Source organism: Patiria miniata, unplaced genomic scaffold (assembly GCF_015706575.1).
Source record: "Patiria miniata isolate m_02_andy unplaced genomic scaffold, ASM1570657v1 HiC_scaffold_1, whole genome shotgun sequence".
NCBI classification, from domain to species: domain Eukaryota; kingdom Metazoa; phylum Echinodermata; class Asteroidea; order Valvatida; family Asterinidae; genus Patiria; species Patiria miniata.
In genome coordinates this window covers 18,230,964-18,250,823 of record NW_024037047.1, presented here as the reverse complement: position 1 = coordinate 18,250,823, position 19,860 = coordinate 18,230,964, and the positions used below count along the sequence as shown (strand labels likewise).

At 43.7% G+C, this 19,860-nt stretch overlaps 1 protein-coding gene across 3 annotated transcripts; it reads left to right on the top strand.

The window, feature by feature from the left end:
- The first annotated feature begins 1,081 nt into the window (after positions 1–1,081).
- Positions 1,082–14,564, top strand: LOC119724221 (cholinephosphotransferase 1-like). 3 transcript variants are annotated; one of them, XM_038195174.1, is made up of 8 exons: positions 1,085–1,500; positions 4,234–4,381; positions 5,935–6,076; positions 7,085–7,169; positions 9,215–9,343; positions 10,899–11,057; positions 12,997–13,122; positions 14,313–14,564. In XM_038195174.1, the coding sequence occupies exons 1-8, from the start codon at positions 1,144–1,146 to the stop codon at positions 14,445–14,447; spliced, it is 1,281 nt and encodes a 426-aa protein (XP_038051102.1). In that variant the 5' UTR covers positions 1,085–1,143; the 3' UTR covers positions 14,448–14,564. The 3 variants fall into 3 exon arrangements, with proteins under 3 accessions (XP_038051111.1, XP_038051102.1, XP_038051120.1); XM_038195192.1 differs by lacking the exon at positions 1,085–1,500 and adding an exon at positions 3,307–3,521; XM_038195183.1 differs by lacking the exons at positions 12,997–13,122; positions 14,313–14,564 and adding an exon at positions 12,847–12,894 and having other exon boundaries at positions 1,082–1,500.
- The last annotated feature ends 5,296 nt before the right edge of the window (positions 14,565–19,860 follow it).

The window sequence follows — 19,860 nt, the reverse complement described above, 5'->3', positions numbered from 1 at the left end:
ACAGTTTCTGCTGAATGAAAGCCTACTCAGTGCCCCGCCCCTAAAAACAACCCTAGCAACAGGACCCTCAAACAATATCAATCGATTTGTAGGCCTGATGAAACGAATCAAACGAATACCAAAACAATACCAGTCGTTTAAACGAGACTTCTTAGGCATAGCCCGCGGGGAGGGGGGTGGGTGAGGGGGTATTTACCCCCCCCTCCATATTTGGTAAAGGCTGCCCTTTTCCTTTCAAATGGCCATTTTTTTTCACCAGCGCTTACCACCCGCCCCCCAATATTTTGTAAAGAGTGCACTTTTTTTTAACAAGTGCCCTTTTTTTCTGAACAAGTGCCCTTTTCAAAAAGAAGTCGTGCCCATTTTTTGTCCCATCGGCCGGTCCGGGTTCCTTTTTTTTTTTTTAAATTTCGCGCATGTATCTTCCTGAAAAGCATATTGTCCATCAGCGTGTACAATCATCGGTTTTAAACAGCGCCCCCATCGACAGATGGTACCATTTGATTTTACGGAGGCCAAGTGTCCTGAGAAAAAACAACAACCTTGTCTATATTTCAGCACGGATGTGCAAGTGCCCTTTTCAAGAAATTGTTACCCCCTTCCCCCGCCCACCAATAAAAAAAGACCATGCTATGTCACTGACTAGTCCTTAATATTTAACACAAAAGTCCCTAAGAAATAATATCAACCGATTAAAAGACATTTTAATTTGTTACGAGTATCGTCCAAATATTTTTGCATTATTTTCTTCAAAAGTGCCAGTCAATTTGGAGAAACTAAAAGGGGAAAAGTCAAGACACTAAAAGTGTCTATCTTCAATGAAACTTCGGTATTCAACATTGTAACCGCTATCTTACACAGTAGTGAATGCGGCAAACAGCCACGTGATTGGAAGCTAAAAGTATCGTTAATTTGCGGGGAAAAAATGAGGGACTCACTTTTTCCCCAAGAACGGTTCGATCGAGTGCTTTGTTTTCATTTTATTGGATCTCAGTGGTGGCGCCCTTCACGTTTACCGTAGCTCGTCGACCTCATGGTCGACCTTTAAATTAGACTGATGCCCTCCTGTCAATCACTGTCACTGCCATACGAGGAAGCGTAATAATTCCTTCCAGGTGCTCCGGTGTACCAGACTGCGCCGACATGTCCGATAAACTACCAGCGGAAACCACGGACACAGTTCTGATACGATTGGGCCACAAAGACGCCAATAACTCGCCTCGAAATTCCTCCAAAATGGTCTCCCTAACTCAGAGCCTACTCAGGCATTTGACGGCCCCGGATCTGCTCTCTCAAAGCCAGTTGAAACGGTTGAAGGAACATAAATACTCGGCGGAAGGGACGTCGTTGTTCGATGCTCCGATGCAGGTTTTTTGGCGATGGTTGATCGAGCAGATTCCGAAGACCGTAGCGCCCAACACCATCACTATCGCGGGGCTAGCGTTGAATATTCTCGGCGCTGTCATTCTCATGCTGTTCAGTCCAACTGCTACGGAACCGGTAAGTATCATTTTTTAGTGGAGAGACACAATGTTAAAGACTGATCTTTCGTCTACCCCCATGCACAGAATGGAGAAGTCAGAACTGGTGCTAAAAAATGGCAGTGAAGCCTTGATCCTCCTATTTCTGCGCAGATATTAAACTGATAAGGCTTTGCAGCCAGTACTTAAAAATAGCAAACCAACTACTCTTTTCCTCAACAAACTTATACTGTTGACTTATGATCATCCACTGTACCGATTAAAAAGCGACATCTCTTTATTTCTGGTAGCAAGCGGGGAATTCCAAAGCGTGCAGTTTTGGTGTTGTAGAAAAAAATCCTGCCTAATTCTATGCAGGGGACGCTTCATAAAAAAATCTGTGCTGTGCGGGCCATGTAACTCAATAACATTTTTTTTACGCAGTGGCTATTGTTACGGCAGCCGTAATGCATTTCCCATTTTCTATCGTTACGGTAGACTGCAACCTGGCAACTTTTATAAAAAAACATGACAAGAAAATATAAAATTAGAAGGAAAAAAGTGAATTTGAACTTTATGAAATTCGGACTTTATTTCCCTTTAAAAAAAAATCCTCCAAAGCCTCAGGTTAGAAAAGGAAAAAAATTCGAGTGCAAAACTGAGATCCGAACCCGCAACCTCGCGGTGCAAAATCCTACCCTCTATCGGCTGAGCTGGCGCACTGCTCGATAAAACGTGTGGAAACAAATAATTATATACCTGCGTGCATACCAAAAAAATATCGTAGAGGGCGCTAAACAACGAGTGCCGTAACGATAGCCACTTCGTTTTTTTTAATAACTTAGACTTCTTGGCTTTAGGAAAATATATTTCCTTGAACTTTTCAAACATATTTTCTGTCTTTTCCTTTCTTTTTTCAATGTCAGTACACTTTTCGTATTTTCAAGATTATATTTGACAATAGGCCCCTATCTTAATTTTGGTAATTGGTACAAAGGGCTATAATTTACATATTTACATAAATACTATGAAATGTAGATCCCAGTAATATTGTTATTCTGATCATCACAATCAACAGACAGTTTTCAAGATGTCGGATTTTGAAACTGATGACAAAAAATTCAAAAATAATATAAGAAATGTGTCTTCTTGGTTGCACCATAAGTTTGACACCCTTGTAGAATAGAAACTGCAAAGTCTTACCTATGATATATTAACTAAAATACTGACGACAGTTGGAGACCGGAATCATCTGCCTGCATTTGTAGTTAGTAATTAGCTGTAAAAAGCCTACTGCCTAGTATTCTGATAACACTCAGGAGACCTTGAAAAAGTAACCCAAGCTACTGTTTACTTAAGAGCTGAACAGTGGAATTGTTAGGCAACTAACTAACTGTAGTGCCAGTGTTTACATTGTGAGCAGGATGCTATCCTCTACCATGACAAGGTTATGGCTTGTGATCACTGTCATGAGGACAAGGCTGTTTGGGGGAGGATAGAATTGTTTGCATTGTTACATAATACTGGATTAGGCCAGGGGCCAGTTGACAGCACAGTGGTTTAGCCATAACCCTGCTAACAGAAAGCAACAGAAAGCAACAACAAAGGCAACTCAAGTCCTCCTGCTTATTGCATCTTGTTGCATTTAGCAGGGTAACCACTGATAGTGCCAAGGCAATACAACTTAATCCACTGTTTCAGTTTGTTGCATTTAGCAGGGTAAACTACTTGGTGCAAGGGCTGGTATACACTGGGTTCACTGCACAATGCAACGGAGTCCACTATTGCATTTGGTTGCATTTAGCAGGGTAACTGCTCATAGTGCCAAGGCGATACAACAGAATCCACTGTTGCAGTTTGTTGCATTTAGCAGGGTAAACTGCTTGGTACCAAGGCTGGTGTATACTGGGTTCACTTCACAATGCGAGGAATCCACTGTTGCATTGGGTTGCATTGAGCAGGGTCACCATTGTGAGAATACTGGAACGGAGTCCATATACTGAGTGTATGCTGTCATGCAGTTCCTTTGGTTCAGTTGCAGATGTAGAATCTGTAAAAGAGGTGTGGATTAGGCCCAAAAAAAAGTCTCCGGTTTCTGGTATGCGCGCGTCGCCGTAGCCATGCGCGTCGGCAAAATGAAAAAGTTTTTTTTTTAATGAAAGATGATGTCTCAAAACCGCCAAACTCACTGGTTTGACTGGAATCCTGCTGCTGCACATTTTAATGTGTTGTTAGATTGGGTTATGGTCGAGAATAAGCTTTATGTGGCCTCTCTGGACTCCCATATATTTGCACTAGGTTTAGTCGGACACCATTTGCAGTCATCAGCCGACATTTAAAGCAAAAAAATCAGGTAAAAAAAAAAAAAAGCCGCGTCGCCGCACCACTTTTTGGGCAAGCTCGATACCAGAAACCGGAGACTTTTTTTTTTTGGCCTTAGCTGTGTAGTGTCCAATATTTTTTTGGCTGAAAACTGACGCAACAAATAGAGATTCACAATATTTTATGCTTTTGTTTCAAGAAACTCAAAGAAGTTTGGGATTTTTTTTTACGGTAATAAATGTTGGCCAGACTGAAGTGGGGGGGGGGGGGTGGTAGCCACAAGTACCCACAGAACTCCACCCTTGGCATTGCAACAGAATTTAAAATTTATTAAAATTTTTTTGAAAACTGCATGTAATGATCAGGTTGCACAATTCTTGGCCAACTACTTTCAAACATGCGTTGTATCATGTGTTCCATTTGTTACAACCTGTTGAGTTTTCATTCTCAGGCACCCAGCTGGGCCTACTTGACTGCAGCCGTGACGTTGTTTATTTATCAAGCTCTTGATGCAGTTGACGGCAAACAGGCGCGACGTACGCAGACGAGTACTCCCATGGGGGAGCTCTTTGATCATGGATGTGACTCCGTCTCCATAGGTGCGGCATTTTCTAATATTATGATTTCACTCACGATTGATGAAAACTTTTATACATACGTGTACTTGTTAAAGTGACAGTTTCAGACATGGCTTTAGGTTGTTGAGATGCAAACACCAAAAATGTATTGAATTAAGTCATTGAGCGAGTTTGGTAATTCAACTTTGATGTGCACAATGATATGCATCATGGGTCATTCAGGATAATCGAATGCTCATCAAAGGCAAATGAATGCACAGGGAGGTGGGCGCATGATGCTCAAAGGCAAATGAACGCACAGGGAGGTGGGCGCATGATGCTCAAAGGCAAATGAATGCACATGGAGGTGGGCGCATGATGCTCAAAGGCAAATGAATGCACAGGGAGGTGGGCGCATGATGCTCATAGGCAAATGAATGCACAGGGAGGTGGGCGCATGATGCTCAAAGGCAAATGAATGCACAGGGAGGTGGGCGCATGATGCTCATAGGCAAATGAATGCACAGGGAGGTGGGCGCATGATGCTCATAGGCAAATGAATGCACAGGGAGGTGGGCGCATGATGCTCATAGGCAAATGAATGCACAGGGAGGTGGGCGCATGATGCTCAAAGGCAAATGAATGCACAGGGAGGTGGGCGCATGATGCTCAAAGGCAAATGAATGCACAGGGAGGTGGGCGCATGATGCTCAAAGGCAAATGAATGCACAGGGAGGTGGGCGCATGATGCTCATAGGCAAATGAATGCACAGGGAGGTGGGCGCATGATGCTCAAAGGCAAATGAATGCACAGGGAGGTGGGCGCATGATGCTCAAAGGCAAATGAATGCACAGGGAGGTGGGCGCATGATGCTCAAAGGCAAATGAATGCACAGGGAGGTGGGCGCATGATGCTCAAAGGCAAATGAATGCACAGGGAGGTGGGCGCATGATGCTCATAGGCAAATGAATGCACAGGGAGGTGGGCGCATGATTCTCATATATGTGTTAATTAGAGCAGAATGGGCGTTCGCGTAACACCGCGTAACATCACGTCAGCGATTTTATCCAGAATGACCTTTGACCTGGACTACTTCATTGAAATACAGAACTGGCTTATATAGGCCTACTACGTCTATTCTTTGCTCTCTTAGGCCAAAAAAAAAAGTCTCCGAGTCCGGTTTCTGGTATGGAGCTTGCCAAAAAGTGGTGCGGCGACGCGGCTTTTTTTTTTTTACCTGATTTTTTTGCTTCAAATGTCGGCTGATGACTGCAAATGGTGCCAGACTAAACTTAGTGCAAATATATGGGAGTCCAGAGAGGCCACATAAAGCTTATTCTCGACCATAACCCAATCTAAAAACACGTTAAAATTGTGCAGCAGCAGGATTCCAGTCAAACCAGTGAGTTTGGCGGTTTTGAGACATCATCTTTCATTGAAATTTTTTTTTTTTCATTTTGCCGACGCGCATGGCTACGGCGACGCTTGCGCATACCAGGAACCAGAGACTTTTTTTTTGTGGCCTTAACCATATATTTTTATAGCATTTATAATGGTAACATTCAAAATGGTTGCTTTTTTTCCTTTCGCTAAGTGTTTGTGTCCATCGAGTTCAGCATTTCCACACAGCTTGGCGAATGGCCAGAACTGTTCTTCGTCACAACGGTCCTGTCCATCTTGATGTTCTACAGCGCCCACTGGCAGACTTACGTCTCGGGAACCCTGCACTTTGGAAAGTAGGGCCGCATCTGAATCACCGGGCTCCGACTGGGAATAACACATGCACCAGTGGAAGCCACTGATAGATTCCTGTGTTATTTTCACCCGTAGCCGTGCAATTTGGATACAGTGCTAAAACACAGTGAATTCTTAATTGGGCATAATTCTGAATTGGGCATGTTTCTGATTCGGGCATGTTCTCAATTGGCAAAGTTTTAATCTGGTAGATTGGTTTAAATTGGGCGTTGATACTTGGGCGCTCCTCAGAACTTCTTATCCATTCTTAGTCGACTCTCTTCCTGTCCATCAAATAGTGCACATTATACAACACCCGAATAAATCCCAGTCATCTGATTGGTGGATCGTTGATCACATGTCATTGAATTATTCGTACCAACGCACGGCGCGCGTGTGGCGCGCAGCGCACAGTGCAATGGAAGTTCTATTGCACTGTAAATAGAACTTCCATTGCACGGTGTCGCTGATGCTGGTGGTGGCGCTGTTTTAAATCGAGATGAATTGAATATGATTGTTCTTAACCTGTCGAACAGTTTGCATTAATATAGATATGATGAACTTGTCGCACTTTTAAACAGTTTTTAACCTGAATAAATTGCCTATTAAAAGTCAACCAATCAGATGACAAGGATTTATTCAGGTGTTATATAAAACAAATAATAAATGTTTCACGTTCGTGCAATAGAAAGAATAATTTCATTCGGTGACAAATGACTCGTTCCATTCCACTCGGCTTCGCCTCGTGGAATGGAACATTTCATCTGTCACCTCATGAAATTATTCTTACCATTGCACTCACAAACATTCATTATTTGTATAATAATAATACACGTTTGCAAAGTTCGTTGACAAGCATTGAGAGAAATGTATGCAACCAGAGGTGGGAGTGGCTTAGAACAAATTTGGAACGGTCCATTGTAAACCCCCTCTCAATTGATGTACCCCCTCCCTGTAAATACCCTCCACTATTGAAGATATTAATAACGGGAAGTACTTTGTTTTCCCAGGTTTGATGTAACAGAATCACAGCTGACACTCGTAGCAATCTTCAGTCTTTCGGCGTTTTTCGGCCCACAGATATGGGCTTACAAGGTAAGTGTTGTTGGCCAGTGCACATGATAAGTCAATCACAAGCCATCACAAGCCAATCACAAGCCATCACAAGCAAATCACAGGTCAATCACAAGTCACTCACAAGTCAGTCACAATCCAATCACAAGTCGACCAAACGCCAACCACAAATCACTCACAAGGCTATCACAAGTCTATTACAAGTCAATCACAAGCCATCACAAGCCTATCACAAGCAAATCACGGGTCAATCACAAGTCACTCACAATCCAGTTACAAGACTTAGACTCCAAAGTTAATTACAAGTCAATCATAAGTCATTAGAATCAGTCACAAGTCAATCACAAGTTGACCAAACGTCAACCACAAATCACTCACAAGGTTATCACAAGTCAATCACAAGCCATCACAAGCCATCACAAGCCAATCACGAGTCACTCACAAGTCACTCACAATCCAATTACAAGACCTAAGACTCCAAAGTTCATCACAAGTCAATCACAAGTCATTAGAATCAGTCACAAGTCAATCACAAGTTGACCAAACGTCAAGCACAACTCACTCACAAGGCCATCACTAATCAATCTCACGTTGTCCCAGTTTCAAGGCTGCCTGCATTCTGTGAATGAACCGTGAAAAAGAGATTCCTTGTCATCATCATCATCATTCATGGGTGTTGTCACTTGCAGACGTTTAATGTCCATTGTGATTCGTGGCGCCGAAGCCGCACGCTGAGCTCTTCGTGGTCACTTGATGTTAGATTCTAGGGGTGTGCATTTATGGGCAGCACAGGAATCGGATAGCCAATTGAAAAAAAAACCCACATGGGTACCCTTTAAAGAAACCCAATCCCAGAATTGAAATCTCGCAATGTGCTGTTCACATTGTTCAGAAATGTCAGAACGATAATACTACCACATCAGTGGTGCGTCGCTACAGCACAATACAAGTGTCAACATGTGAGCTCTTAATTTACGGGTTAAATTGCATTTTGGAAAGCGTCATAAAATCAACGTGAATCTGTTTTGTTTCCCATGTCGACTGCTTTTCATTTTGAAAATTCCCCATAAATGACGTTCACAACCTCTCTTTTTCATTTGTCTGAGAAATTTGTGAAGTACAGTGAAATCTCGAGAAGTCAAACTCTGATAACTCAAAACAATTGTTAAATCAAACAAAGAATCCATTGCTCTCAGTAGTATAACAATGATATACAACCCTGCTTAACTTCAAACTCTGCTCAAGTCAAATTTTGAACCTGTTCCCTTGGAGGTGTGACTGATCAAGATTTCACTTAAGTTACGGATACTTGATTCCATAATCTGCAACCAGTCCCTGACATCAGCGGTCGGGTACTTGGGTACTGCTTCTGATGCACGCCCTATTACATTCACTGATGATTTACATGTGATTGACTCGATGGCAACTTGAATAGTACCTCATAAATGCCCAATCTAGTTAGTCTCCAAATAATGAAGTACAGTGGACTCTCATTATTACAAAGTTCTCCGGACCTAGTTAATTTCCGGAAATCAATTATACGGAAACTTGTCTTGTGCGGAAAGCAATTTTCTCCACGATCCTGTGCACAAACTACATGTGGATGCAAGTTGCAACACATGGGTTTTCTTTATTGCCGTGCTTTGCTTTTAAACCTGTTCCAATAGAACATAAATAAAGCGAGATCTATGCATAATTAGTGTATAATATATAGCAATAAATGTTTAATACAGAAATAAAGGAAAAAACAATAAAACTGACAGATAATAATGTGTGAACAGAGCAGTGAACCCATTGTGCGATACCAAAGCTATCCATGTCAACATTGTGCACAAACGTGAGTACATCGCCAGCTGACGGCGATGGCTGCTTTCCGCTAATCTGCCTGTTAAGCTGTAATACACCGTGCTATGCGGCCCACAGCTGCTGCTGGACAAAGGCCGCTGTGCAGTCATGCGGATAAGCCAGTAAATTGAGGCATGACAATCCCGGCGTCAAGGGGTTAACATTACATGTATTTCCCTTTTGTAATGTCTGTTTTTTTACCTGTTTCTTCTTTGCCACAGGTTTTAGGAGTGGAACTGAAAGTTGTTGTGTTCATGATGGCAGTGGTCATGGCACTGATCGCCTTTCTGAGTTATCTCAGAGTCATCCTTGGTGGTGGAGGGAAAGGAAAAGATGGATCCACAGTTGCTGTAAGTTCAGATGATTTTTGGTTAGAATCGTGCGTTGACATTTTGCACGCATGATTCCAGCACACTACTACAGTTTGTAGTACACGTTATACATGTAATAGGGGTCCAAATTCACTCAACTATTTGCTGTCTATCAAATTTAGGTTATGAAGTGGTTGGACGACTGCAAACAGCCGTTACTTGAGCTTGCTGACTAGTTTTAATGACAGGATGACTGATTATCTATGACCTGCGGCAATGAAGCCAGCTAGATTCACTATAAGGATTTTATAGCACAAACACGGTTCTTGTAGTAGGGGCTGTTGTTTGGCTAGGATTTTCAGGGTCAAGGGTTCAACTCGGGTTAAGCAGGGCTCGCGAAATCAGCTGCCCTATGTCCCGGGATAACCAAAACATTTTGTCAGACACCCAAAAGTTTCAAGTTGCCAGCACGACGGACAACCACTTTTTCACCAATACTCACACATTTTTACACTTTATTTTAGTCCATGGGATATTCGAAAGTTCCAGAATCCCATACATGTGCACAGCGTCGAACAATAATCATGATAATATCGACATTTTGACTCAGCTGCTGCGCTATCGCCATTTGACAGAACAGCGGTCAATCTCAATCTGTACGTACGGTCCCGCTACATCATGCATAACGTTTCGCGTACGTAATGTGTGAAGGTAGCGAGTGCAATCCTGTACAAGCATTACATTCACTATGTGGACTTCCGAACAAAAGAGGTCACATAAACCAGGTAGCAGCGTCGTTGTGTGGACTTGCCCACGTCCACACATTGTTTCCCCCTCTCTGGAAAACAGGTTTAGAGGCATGTTTGGGCTAGGTTTATCGGTAGCAAAATGAAGAGAAACACTAAAGGGAATCATAGACAAAAAATTGGGTTAAAAGAGTTTTCACAGTGAATTGACTTGCAGTTAGGCGGACAGGCTAAATACCCCCTGTTCACTTACCGGGAGCCGCTTTCAATTGAGCCCCTCTTTTATCGGCTCCCGCTTGAAAAGAAAGCGGGTGACCTGTTTCTACAAACCGTCCCACGGTTGGCACTCCCGGCTCCCGCTACAAATAACCATTTTTATAACAATGAATCCTGCGGTTTCATACCCATCATTGGCGGCTTCTACTCACCGACCGCAAAGACCTGGTACATTGCTAATCCTCTGATCTTTTGTCTGCCCTAAACATACAAGCCCCACTGCAAACCGTCACCATGCACGGCTGTACCGTGTGCGTTCATGCGTGGACCGTCTCCCGCTTTGGCTTGAAGGGTCCCACACTTCCTCAATAACAATACCGTCCCACGGTAAATGAACAGGGGGTATTTAGCCCGCCCGCCTTAACTTGTGAGTGATTCGATTACAATATCCAGCACCATGGGACAGGAAACCTCTTTTGTGAGTTTGTGTGGTTCTGAAAAGAGCAGTACGCTTTACCTATCATCAGAAGACAGGTATCAATTCTGATATTGGTTTAACCCTTTTATATGGATAAGATCATCATAATTCCAGTTTCTGAGTTGATAATGTCGTCCTAACTCATTTTTTTCAGGATACCAGTGTCATAGCCCCGGCTCTGCACATCGGGTTCATCATTCTCTTGGCTGTCATCATCAAGCAGAAATCTCACACCGGACTGTATGAGAACCAGCCCTGCATCTACCTGCTGATGTTTGGCACGGTGGCCGCCAAGATCACCAACAAACTTGTGGTGAGTTTGAAACATTTGATATAGTTGACAAATCTGTTAATTGTGGATAGTTTATTCAACACATTCACACAATATCCACTCCGAATCCACTGATGTTGTCCACTGCACCCTCTCGCTGCCGTTTGGCGTAGTTGCCTCCAAGATCACCAACAAACTTGTGGTGAGTTGAGAGTCAACAAGTCTGTTAATTGTGGATAGTTTAGTCAACACATTCACATAATATCAACTCCGAATCTACTGATGTTGTCTACTGCATCCACTTGCTGATGTTTGGCATGATAGCCTCCAAATTCACCAACAACCTTGTGGTGTGTTGATAGAGTCAACCAGTCTGTTAAGTGTGGATAGTAAAATCAACACACATCCACACAATATCAACTCCAAATCCACTGATGTTGTCTACTGCATCCAGTTGCTGTTGTTTGGCATGGTTGCCTCCAAATTCACCAACAACCTTATGGTGTGTTGATGGAGTCAACCAGTCTGTTAATTGTGGATAGTAAAATCAACACACATCCACACAATATCAACTCCAAATCCACTGATATTGTCTACTGCATCCACTTGCTGATGTTTGGCATGGTTGCCTCCAAATTCACCAACAACCTTGTGGTGTGTTGATAGAGTCAACCAGTCTGTTAATTGTGGATAGTAAAATCAACACACATCCACACAATATCAACTCCAAATCCACTGATGTTGTCTACTGCATCCACTTGCTGATGTTTGGCATGGTTGCCTCCAAATTCACCAACAACCTTGTGGTGTGTTGATAGAGTCAACCAGTCTGTTAATTGTGGATAGTAAAATCAACACACATCCACACAATATCAACTCCAAATCCACTGATGTTGTCTACTGCATCCACTTGCTGATGTTTGGCATGGTTGCCTCCAAATTCACCAACAACCTCGTGGTGTGTTGATAGAGTCAACCAGTCTGTTAATTGTGTATAGTAAAATCAACACACATCCACACAATATCAACTTCGAATCCACTGATGTTGTCTACTGCATCCACTTGCTGATGTTTGGCATGGTTGCCTCCAAGTTCTTTAACAAACTTGTGGTGTGTTGACATAGTCAGACGGTCTGATTAGTTGATTGTGGATAATTTAACAAACACATTAAATACCATCAACTCCTGAATCAGTCAATCCACTAATAATCTGTCTAAATTTGTTGACTTTGGACACTTTGATCACCATCCAGAACTTGAATCAACTTCTGATCTGTTGATGCTCTTTTTCCTTTTTCTGTTTGAGATGGTTATCCTGTCTGAGTTTGTTGATTGAACAATTTAAACAATGGAACCCAAAGTGATCAACATCTGATTCAACTCCCAGTGTACTTTCTCCACAGATTGCTCACTTTACCAAAAGATTAATTAGATCTTTCTGTATGCAGTCTCCATCCCTACCACAAAAATGGCACATTAACATGCAATATCAACAAACATCAAAATGCTGTGAACAACCCATCAACTCTGAATCAACCAATTTCTGCACTTCTTCTGGACCCCGTTTTCATCTTAAAATGTAAAAGTTCAACAACACATACATTGTATCAACACCCCATGAACCCCCAGTTAACTGCACATCAACTAATTTTCAGGGTATCCACTCTTCTCCCAGGTTGCACACATGAGCAAAAGTGGCACTGGTCACAGTTTTTGTTACTAAGTGTAATAGTTCAACACATATCAGCATCCAATTAACACCCAATAACCTCCATTTCAACAAACTTTCACAGTGTCCACTCATCTCTACGGTATCCACTCATCTCCACAGGTTGCTCACATGAGCCAAAGTGTCGTGTATTAACTGGACATACATGTAGTTTTCATTACCAAAGTGTAATAGTTTGCCACATCAACACCCCATGAACACCCAATCAACTATACATCAACTGATCTTCATGGTATCCACTCATCTCCACAGGTTGCTCACATGAGCAAAAGTGCCATGGATCTGCTGGACACCGTTTTCATCGGACCGGGACTTCTCTTCCTCAACCAGTATTTTGACACGCCGTTGCCTGAGCACATTCTTCTCTGGATCGCTATGGTGAGAGCAATAATTGCCCGATGTTGTTACTTTGTAATTGGAAATGTTAGGCACTGTAGGGACATTTAAAGTTAGGCAGATTGCTATTATGGACACGTACAAAAGGAAGATGGGCCATTGTAGACGTAATTTTGAATTTTCAGCAGATACTGTTTTTCTGTTTTCAAACAATGGCTTCAAAGCCAGCTTCGGCTTCAAGTTCCAGTGACATGACTATATTCCCCTGATTTGCCTAGTCTAGGGCCCGTCTTGATTCATATCCGGGACAACTTCTGGACAAGTTCCGTGTAGAATCATTCACTTTGTCCGGAAGAAGCTCTGCATTTGTCCCGGACATGTTCCGGGCAAATTTTCATTCGCAACTGCTTGACTCACCAATACTGATAACTTCATTGCGGGAAGATTGCGGGGAAGTTGTTCAGAATCCTGCAACTCATACCCGATACGATGTCTGCAACTTGTCGGGAAGTCGTCCCGGATATGAATTGAGGAGGGCCCTTATGAATTTGCAGAGTTGTAATGACTCAAGTCAATGACTCGACTCGAGTCCGACTTGAGTCACAATTTTTGGCGACTCGACTCGACTCGAGTCCCTAAGGGTAAATGACTCGACTCGACTCGAGTCACTGCGAGCAAATGACTCGACTCGACTTGAGTCCCTCATCAGAAGACTTGACTCGACTCGAGCGAAGGCTAATAAGCCTCAAGTCCCAAAAATAAAAGCGCAACTTTGCGAAAAGTATTTGCAAAACGGTGCAAAATTTATGCTCACTTTACTTTGCGAATAGCAGTCATGTACAAATATACAAAGTGTCACAGATTCCCATCTCGTGGTTCTTGAACGCACAAAATACTATCCAGGAACCAGATTTTTAAACACATTTTCTAATTCGCTGTTTCATCATTGGTTTTTGGCAATTTCTTATAAAGCTATTGGATTCGAACGCTGGCTAAACTTATGACCTAATTTTATAAATTTTGGTATATAGTGTTCAAATAATCGTGACTCGAATTGACTCAAGCTAAATATTTGACTCGACTCAACCTTTTGACCTAATGACTCGACTCGAGTCACTTTTTCAAAATGACTCGACTCGAGTCACTTCTTTAAAATGACTCGACTCGACTCGAGTCACAAAAATCAGTGACTCGTTACAACTCTGTGAATTTGGATCATGTTCTTCTTTTAGATCTACTGCATGGCGGACCTGATTCGCTACGCCATCCTCGTGTGCCAACAGATATCGGTAAATCTCGGCATTTACTGCTTCGACATAACGCAACGCAGGCCCATCCAAGTCAGTGCCCGACCCGCCCTCAAGTAATGCCTCCAATGTCCACCTTTTAAACTGCACTATTTGTCTTTTTTTTAAACTGTGTTCGAGTAGCTTTTATGTAATGCATTATAGTATCTTATAAGGGTCTTTTGAAATGGTTTTCTTAAATGTTTGGGGTACAGAAGCGCACAGTATGTAGACTAAAATGTAGCATTAAGGAGAGCGGATTACACGAAACATGGTTTAGCTGTTAATTGTAAATTTGTTTGTTGAAATGTAATAATCAAATGCTGTAGTTTATCATTGCATACATTTACCTGCCTCTCAACAGTTTCCATTTGAGAAGTTATACTTAAAACAAATACCAAGTTTTGTTGGTAATTTAAATGTCCACGTTAGTCAATAGACCAATCCATTAGGCCCCACCTACTGCCCACATGGACACCTCTTCCATGCCACACTGCATGTTTCAGCTGCAGCATCATACGCGCGTGCACACGTCGGACTTTTGTGCACACATGTCAGACTTTTGTGCACACGTCAGACTTTTATGCACGCATGTCGGACTTTTGTGCACGCATGTCGGACTTTTGTGCAAGCATGTCTGACATTGACCCCATGGGCTCTGTGCACAAGTACCCCTTCAACGGTCAGAAAAGGAGAGTTGGGGGAGACCTAGACTGGTTCCCGGTTGATCCACTGCATTTTTGGAATGATACAAAGTTATTGGGGGCGGGGATTAGCCTGGGAAACCATCGCAAGTTAAAGTCGAACGTATTCGCGTGCCGATGCTTGACGCTCACGCGAAGACGTTGTGGCTAATAGCTTTTGCAAATTCAGGAAGTCGTGAGTACATGTACTTGCGACTTCCTGAACCAGTACAGTCAGTACACTCAAGCTGTGTGTCCCATCCACGGAGCTCTCAAAAGGTGTAAAAATGCGCCTCTTTTGTTGGCGCACGGAGCCCGCCATAACCCCTCGAGTGAAAAAAATCAAAGACTTTTGATCTCTGGCTGTGCTCTGTGGTCATATATGGGTCGTATGGCTGGATGCTTAAGGCACCTTTACATGCATTTCAGCTGCTCTGCTGGGAGTTAGGATGATTACACTCCCAAATTATTATTATTATTTATTATGATACTAAGATCCTTCCTTACTCTTCCAAAATCCGACATCCTAATGTAAAGTCTACACCCAAACTGTTGGATTCTGACTATGGTGGTATGCCTGACCCCATGTAAAGCATAATCAGTTTACTGGTGCAGTACTAGTCCAAAAATTTGGGACTCTCCATACGGGTGTATGAGAGTCCCAAAACTTACGATAGTAAAAACATGTGTGAGGGATGTCGGACGTACTTGTAAGTTACGATGCACTTGTAAGTTTAACGGTGTGCGGCAACAGCGCCACCTTGCGGCGGCCTTGGCATTCCTCACGTTGCCATCGCCTCCGCTGTTGGCCTGTCCGCTGCACACCAACTTTCAGGTAAATTTCTCTATTTTGTTAACTGTAAATTCCATTTAATTTAGATAATCATACTTTTGGTGGAATATAGCAATTGTGGGACAACTTTGGTAACGTTTAAAGGGATATTTAAATGGGTAATTTAGGTCAAACTTTTCTGTAACTTTTCGATCGATGAACAAATGGAGGCCCTCTTGCGGTACGTTCAGAATAGTTCGTATACATGTACATGTATCTCATGCCCAAAATTGACGATGCCATGACTGAAAACTATTGTTGTTATTCTTGTATTAAAGTTGTTGAAATCATATGGATCTTCAGTGAAGTTAGTACTAAGGTTTATTCATTTTGACTTGACACATATAAACAAGCTTTTCTGTTCTTTTAGTCACATGAAATTGTACATGTAAATGCACATGTAGGAAGATTTATCACATGTAAACAAACATGTACTTGGGGAATTTATAACATGAGTGCCCTACTTATACATATGATTGGAACTTGGATTTGTGTAGAATATGTGGACTTTAATTAAGCTGGATTTTATCTCTAAGGTTACACAGTAATTAGAGAGTAATCCGAGAGTACTTGTGAAATATTGATTCACAGTCTTTATTTCAATTCACATGTTAATTAATGACTCAAGTGACAACCAGAGTAAACTCTTTGTCATTGCAGTCAGTAAGTAAGTCCATATACGGTAAACAAATTAGGCTTTCATTAAATTCCAGTAGGAAAACTGACCAGGGTAATTAATTTCCTGACGGTTCCTAAATTTAATCTGTCGTTATCTTGCATCAAAGTTCTCGTCTGATGATTTTCAAACTATACATGTATAAATTTTGTCTTAAGTTAACTTTCAGGGAATACTTGATTTATTTTGTTTTCTCTTTCTTTTTATTTTGAATTCCTCACGTTGCCATCGCCTCCGCTGTTGGCCTGTCCGCTGCACACCAACTTTCAGTGGCTGAAATAAAACATCACATATAGAGATCCGAATCCTGGGTGTTTGCTGTGTTCTTTACCAAATCACCACAGCTGACCAAACAGCCCCCCCCCCACAAGTGTCAGAAGTGGGATCTCTTTTTTCAGCCAGTCTGCCAGCAGCGGGGGATTGAGGATCCGTCACTGAATTCAGAGTCGTCGAGATGGCAACCCACGTCAGCGTACGGTCACTAACAGAAGAAAAGGCGAGGAAATTTTGCCTGGTTGAAGGGCGTCTGCCTCTCCAAAGCCTGAAAGGGTGTTACCCTGATGCAACCGGGCTGATTCACAAAATTGACCAGGACAATGAACTGATTCTGCCAATTGTGAATGGGGCCATTCTCCCGCCAGAGGGGGGATGGGAAGTAGTAGAGTACACACCGCTTACCAGAGCCGAGATCAAAACAGAACCGCCCCATACCGAGTCCCCATCAGAGGAGCTCCTGCGTGCGCTCGTAGCCAAACCATCCCAAGTCGTGATGGCACCCGAGCGCAAACTACCGGTATTCGAGGGACGAGATGATGAAAAGTCGGTGCCCGTTGATGACTTTGTGACAGCAATGAACCACGCTTATGAGAGATACCACATCCCGGAAGACCAGCGGGGCCAATTTCTACTGGATTCACTCCGGGGTGGTCCGAAAGTTGAAGTGCGGTCACTGTTGTCTTCCGGTAAAACCGCAAAGGAGGCCTTGAAGTACCTAACGACGTCATATGGGGAGACCCTAACAAGTGGAGAGTTGCAGCGGCGGTGTTTGGAACGACGACAGCAGCGTGGTGAGTCCATTCGTCAGTTTGGCGTGGAGCTACAACGACTGTTCCAACGACTATTTAAGCGAGACCCCGGACTATACAAAGATCCAGACACCATCATCCGAGAGCAATTCGTAGACGGCATAGAGCAAGAGGGGCTGAGGCACTCCTGCAGAGACTTTGTCGATCGCAATCCATCTATCTCCTTCGGAGAAGTGAAGGACTGGGCCATAAAGCGGGAGGAACGAGAACGGGCCCGAGCGCAGACTACAGCCTTTCAAAGTACCTCATCGGCTATGGAGGCTGGGATGAAACCTGACGCAATCCAGCGACTGGAGAAACAGATGCAAGAAATCATGGTATCTGTGAAATCCCTCGCCGAGAGGATTCCACCTGCTGAAAGACTGCCTACTCCGATTTCCCCCCAAGCCCTTTTGGCACAGCCTGGGGGCCGACCTCCCAGACCTTGGTGGCACCAGACAGACTACCCCAACTTCCCAAAGCCGAGAGCCATTGACAACCCGTATACTGCACCAGTTCAGTCCACTCCAAGATGCTTCAGGTGTGGCCAACCCGGACATTTTGCGAGGAATTGCCTCAACTCTGCTCGGCCACGCCCAAACCCCCCACTCCCTTCACCATTAGGAGCCATGGGTCCTTCGGGAAACTAGTACATCCTACTGTTGGGAGCCAAACAGTGGGGAATGGAATAACTGGCTCAACTCATCATGACTTACCTGGTTTTCAAGCACGTGCTGCCTCAGATTGTTATGCAGTTGATGTGAAGTTTGGAAACCAGACTGTTTCTTGCTTATTGGACACAGGATCCATGGTCACTACCATCACCCAGGGCTACTTTGACAGGGTGCTGGCACCAGAGGGTGTGAAACTTGAGAGTATTCCAGAGAAATTCAGACTCATCTCAGCTAATGGCGCAAGCATCCCCTATGTAGGATGTTTTGAGACTGATGTGCATTTGCTGGGAGTGACTGTTCCATCCCGACTCGTTTTAGTCATACAAGAGGCAGGGTCTAATGCTAGTCCCTCTAATGCCCCAGGCATTGTGGGGATGAACATTTTGTCTGACTGTTGGTCTAAACTAATTGACAGTCATGGACAGGGATACCTCCGCAAACTTCAAGTGGACGGCGTTGAACCGGTGTGGGAGAAGACGCTGCAGGCCATTAGGAAGCGTCGAGCTTTTAACGAGGTCCAAGCTGCCATTGGGAAGGTGCATTTGAAAAGAGGACCCCCTCTGCTAGTCCCTGCCCAGCACGCTGTTGTTGCAGAGGCGTCCGCACGGAGAGCACCAGGAGATGTTGACTACAAAGCAGTTCTCGAACCGTTTGAAGGTACCAACCTCCCGCGGGGTGTTCAGGTGGTGAGAGGATTGGTGACTGTTTCCTTGGGAAAACTGGCTGTGGTGCTGATGAATGACAGTGAGCAAGATGTTCTTCTGCCAGAACGCAGTTGTTTGGGTACCCTTTATCATGGAGACGTTGTAGAGGAGGTCCCGATGAACAAATCCGGAGAGACCCCAATGAGTCCCGTCTGCCACGATGCCACCCCAGCATGTAGGCAATCCAACTCAGACCCGCCAACAACTGAAGTAAAGATTGATGCAGAATTGACGGGGCAGCAACTCAACAAATTTCGTACCCTTCTGTATAGATTTGATGATGTGTTCGCCAGAGGGGAGGGAGACTTAGGGTACACAGATGCTGTTCGACACCGAATAGAGACAGGGGATGCTCCCCCGATCCATCAACGCTACCGATCACTTCCTCCTTCCCAATATCAAGAAGTACGGGCTCATATACAGAAATTGATGGAGGCTGGCATTGTTCGTGAGAGTTCCAGTCCTTGGTCCGCTCCAATAGTGGTTGTGCGGAAGAAGGATCAGTCAATAAGACTCTGCGTCGACTATCGTCAGTTGAATACTGTCACCGTGAAGAACTCCTTCCCTCTCCCGAGGATTGATGAGACCCTGCAGACGCTGGGCGGGGCTAAATTCCTGAGTGTGCTCGATCTTGCTTCAGGTTACCATCAGGTGGCAATGGAGGAGCGAGACATTGAAAAGACGGCCTTCACAACCCCGTTTGGCTTGTTCGAGTACACAAGAATGCCTTTTGGTCTTTGCAACAGTCCTGCAACGTTCCAACGGCTGATGCAGAGATGTCTGGGAGACCAAGCATTGGAGTCTGTTCTCATCTACCTAGACGATATAATAGTGTTCTCGACTACTTTCGACGAGCATATC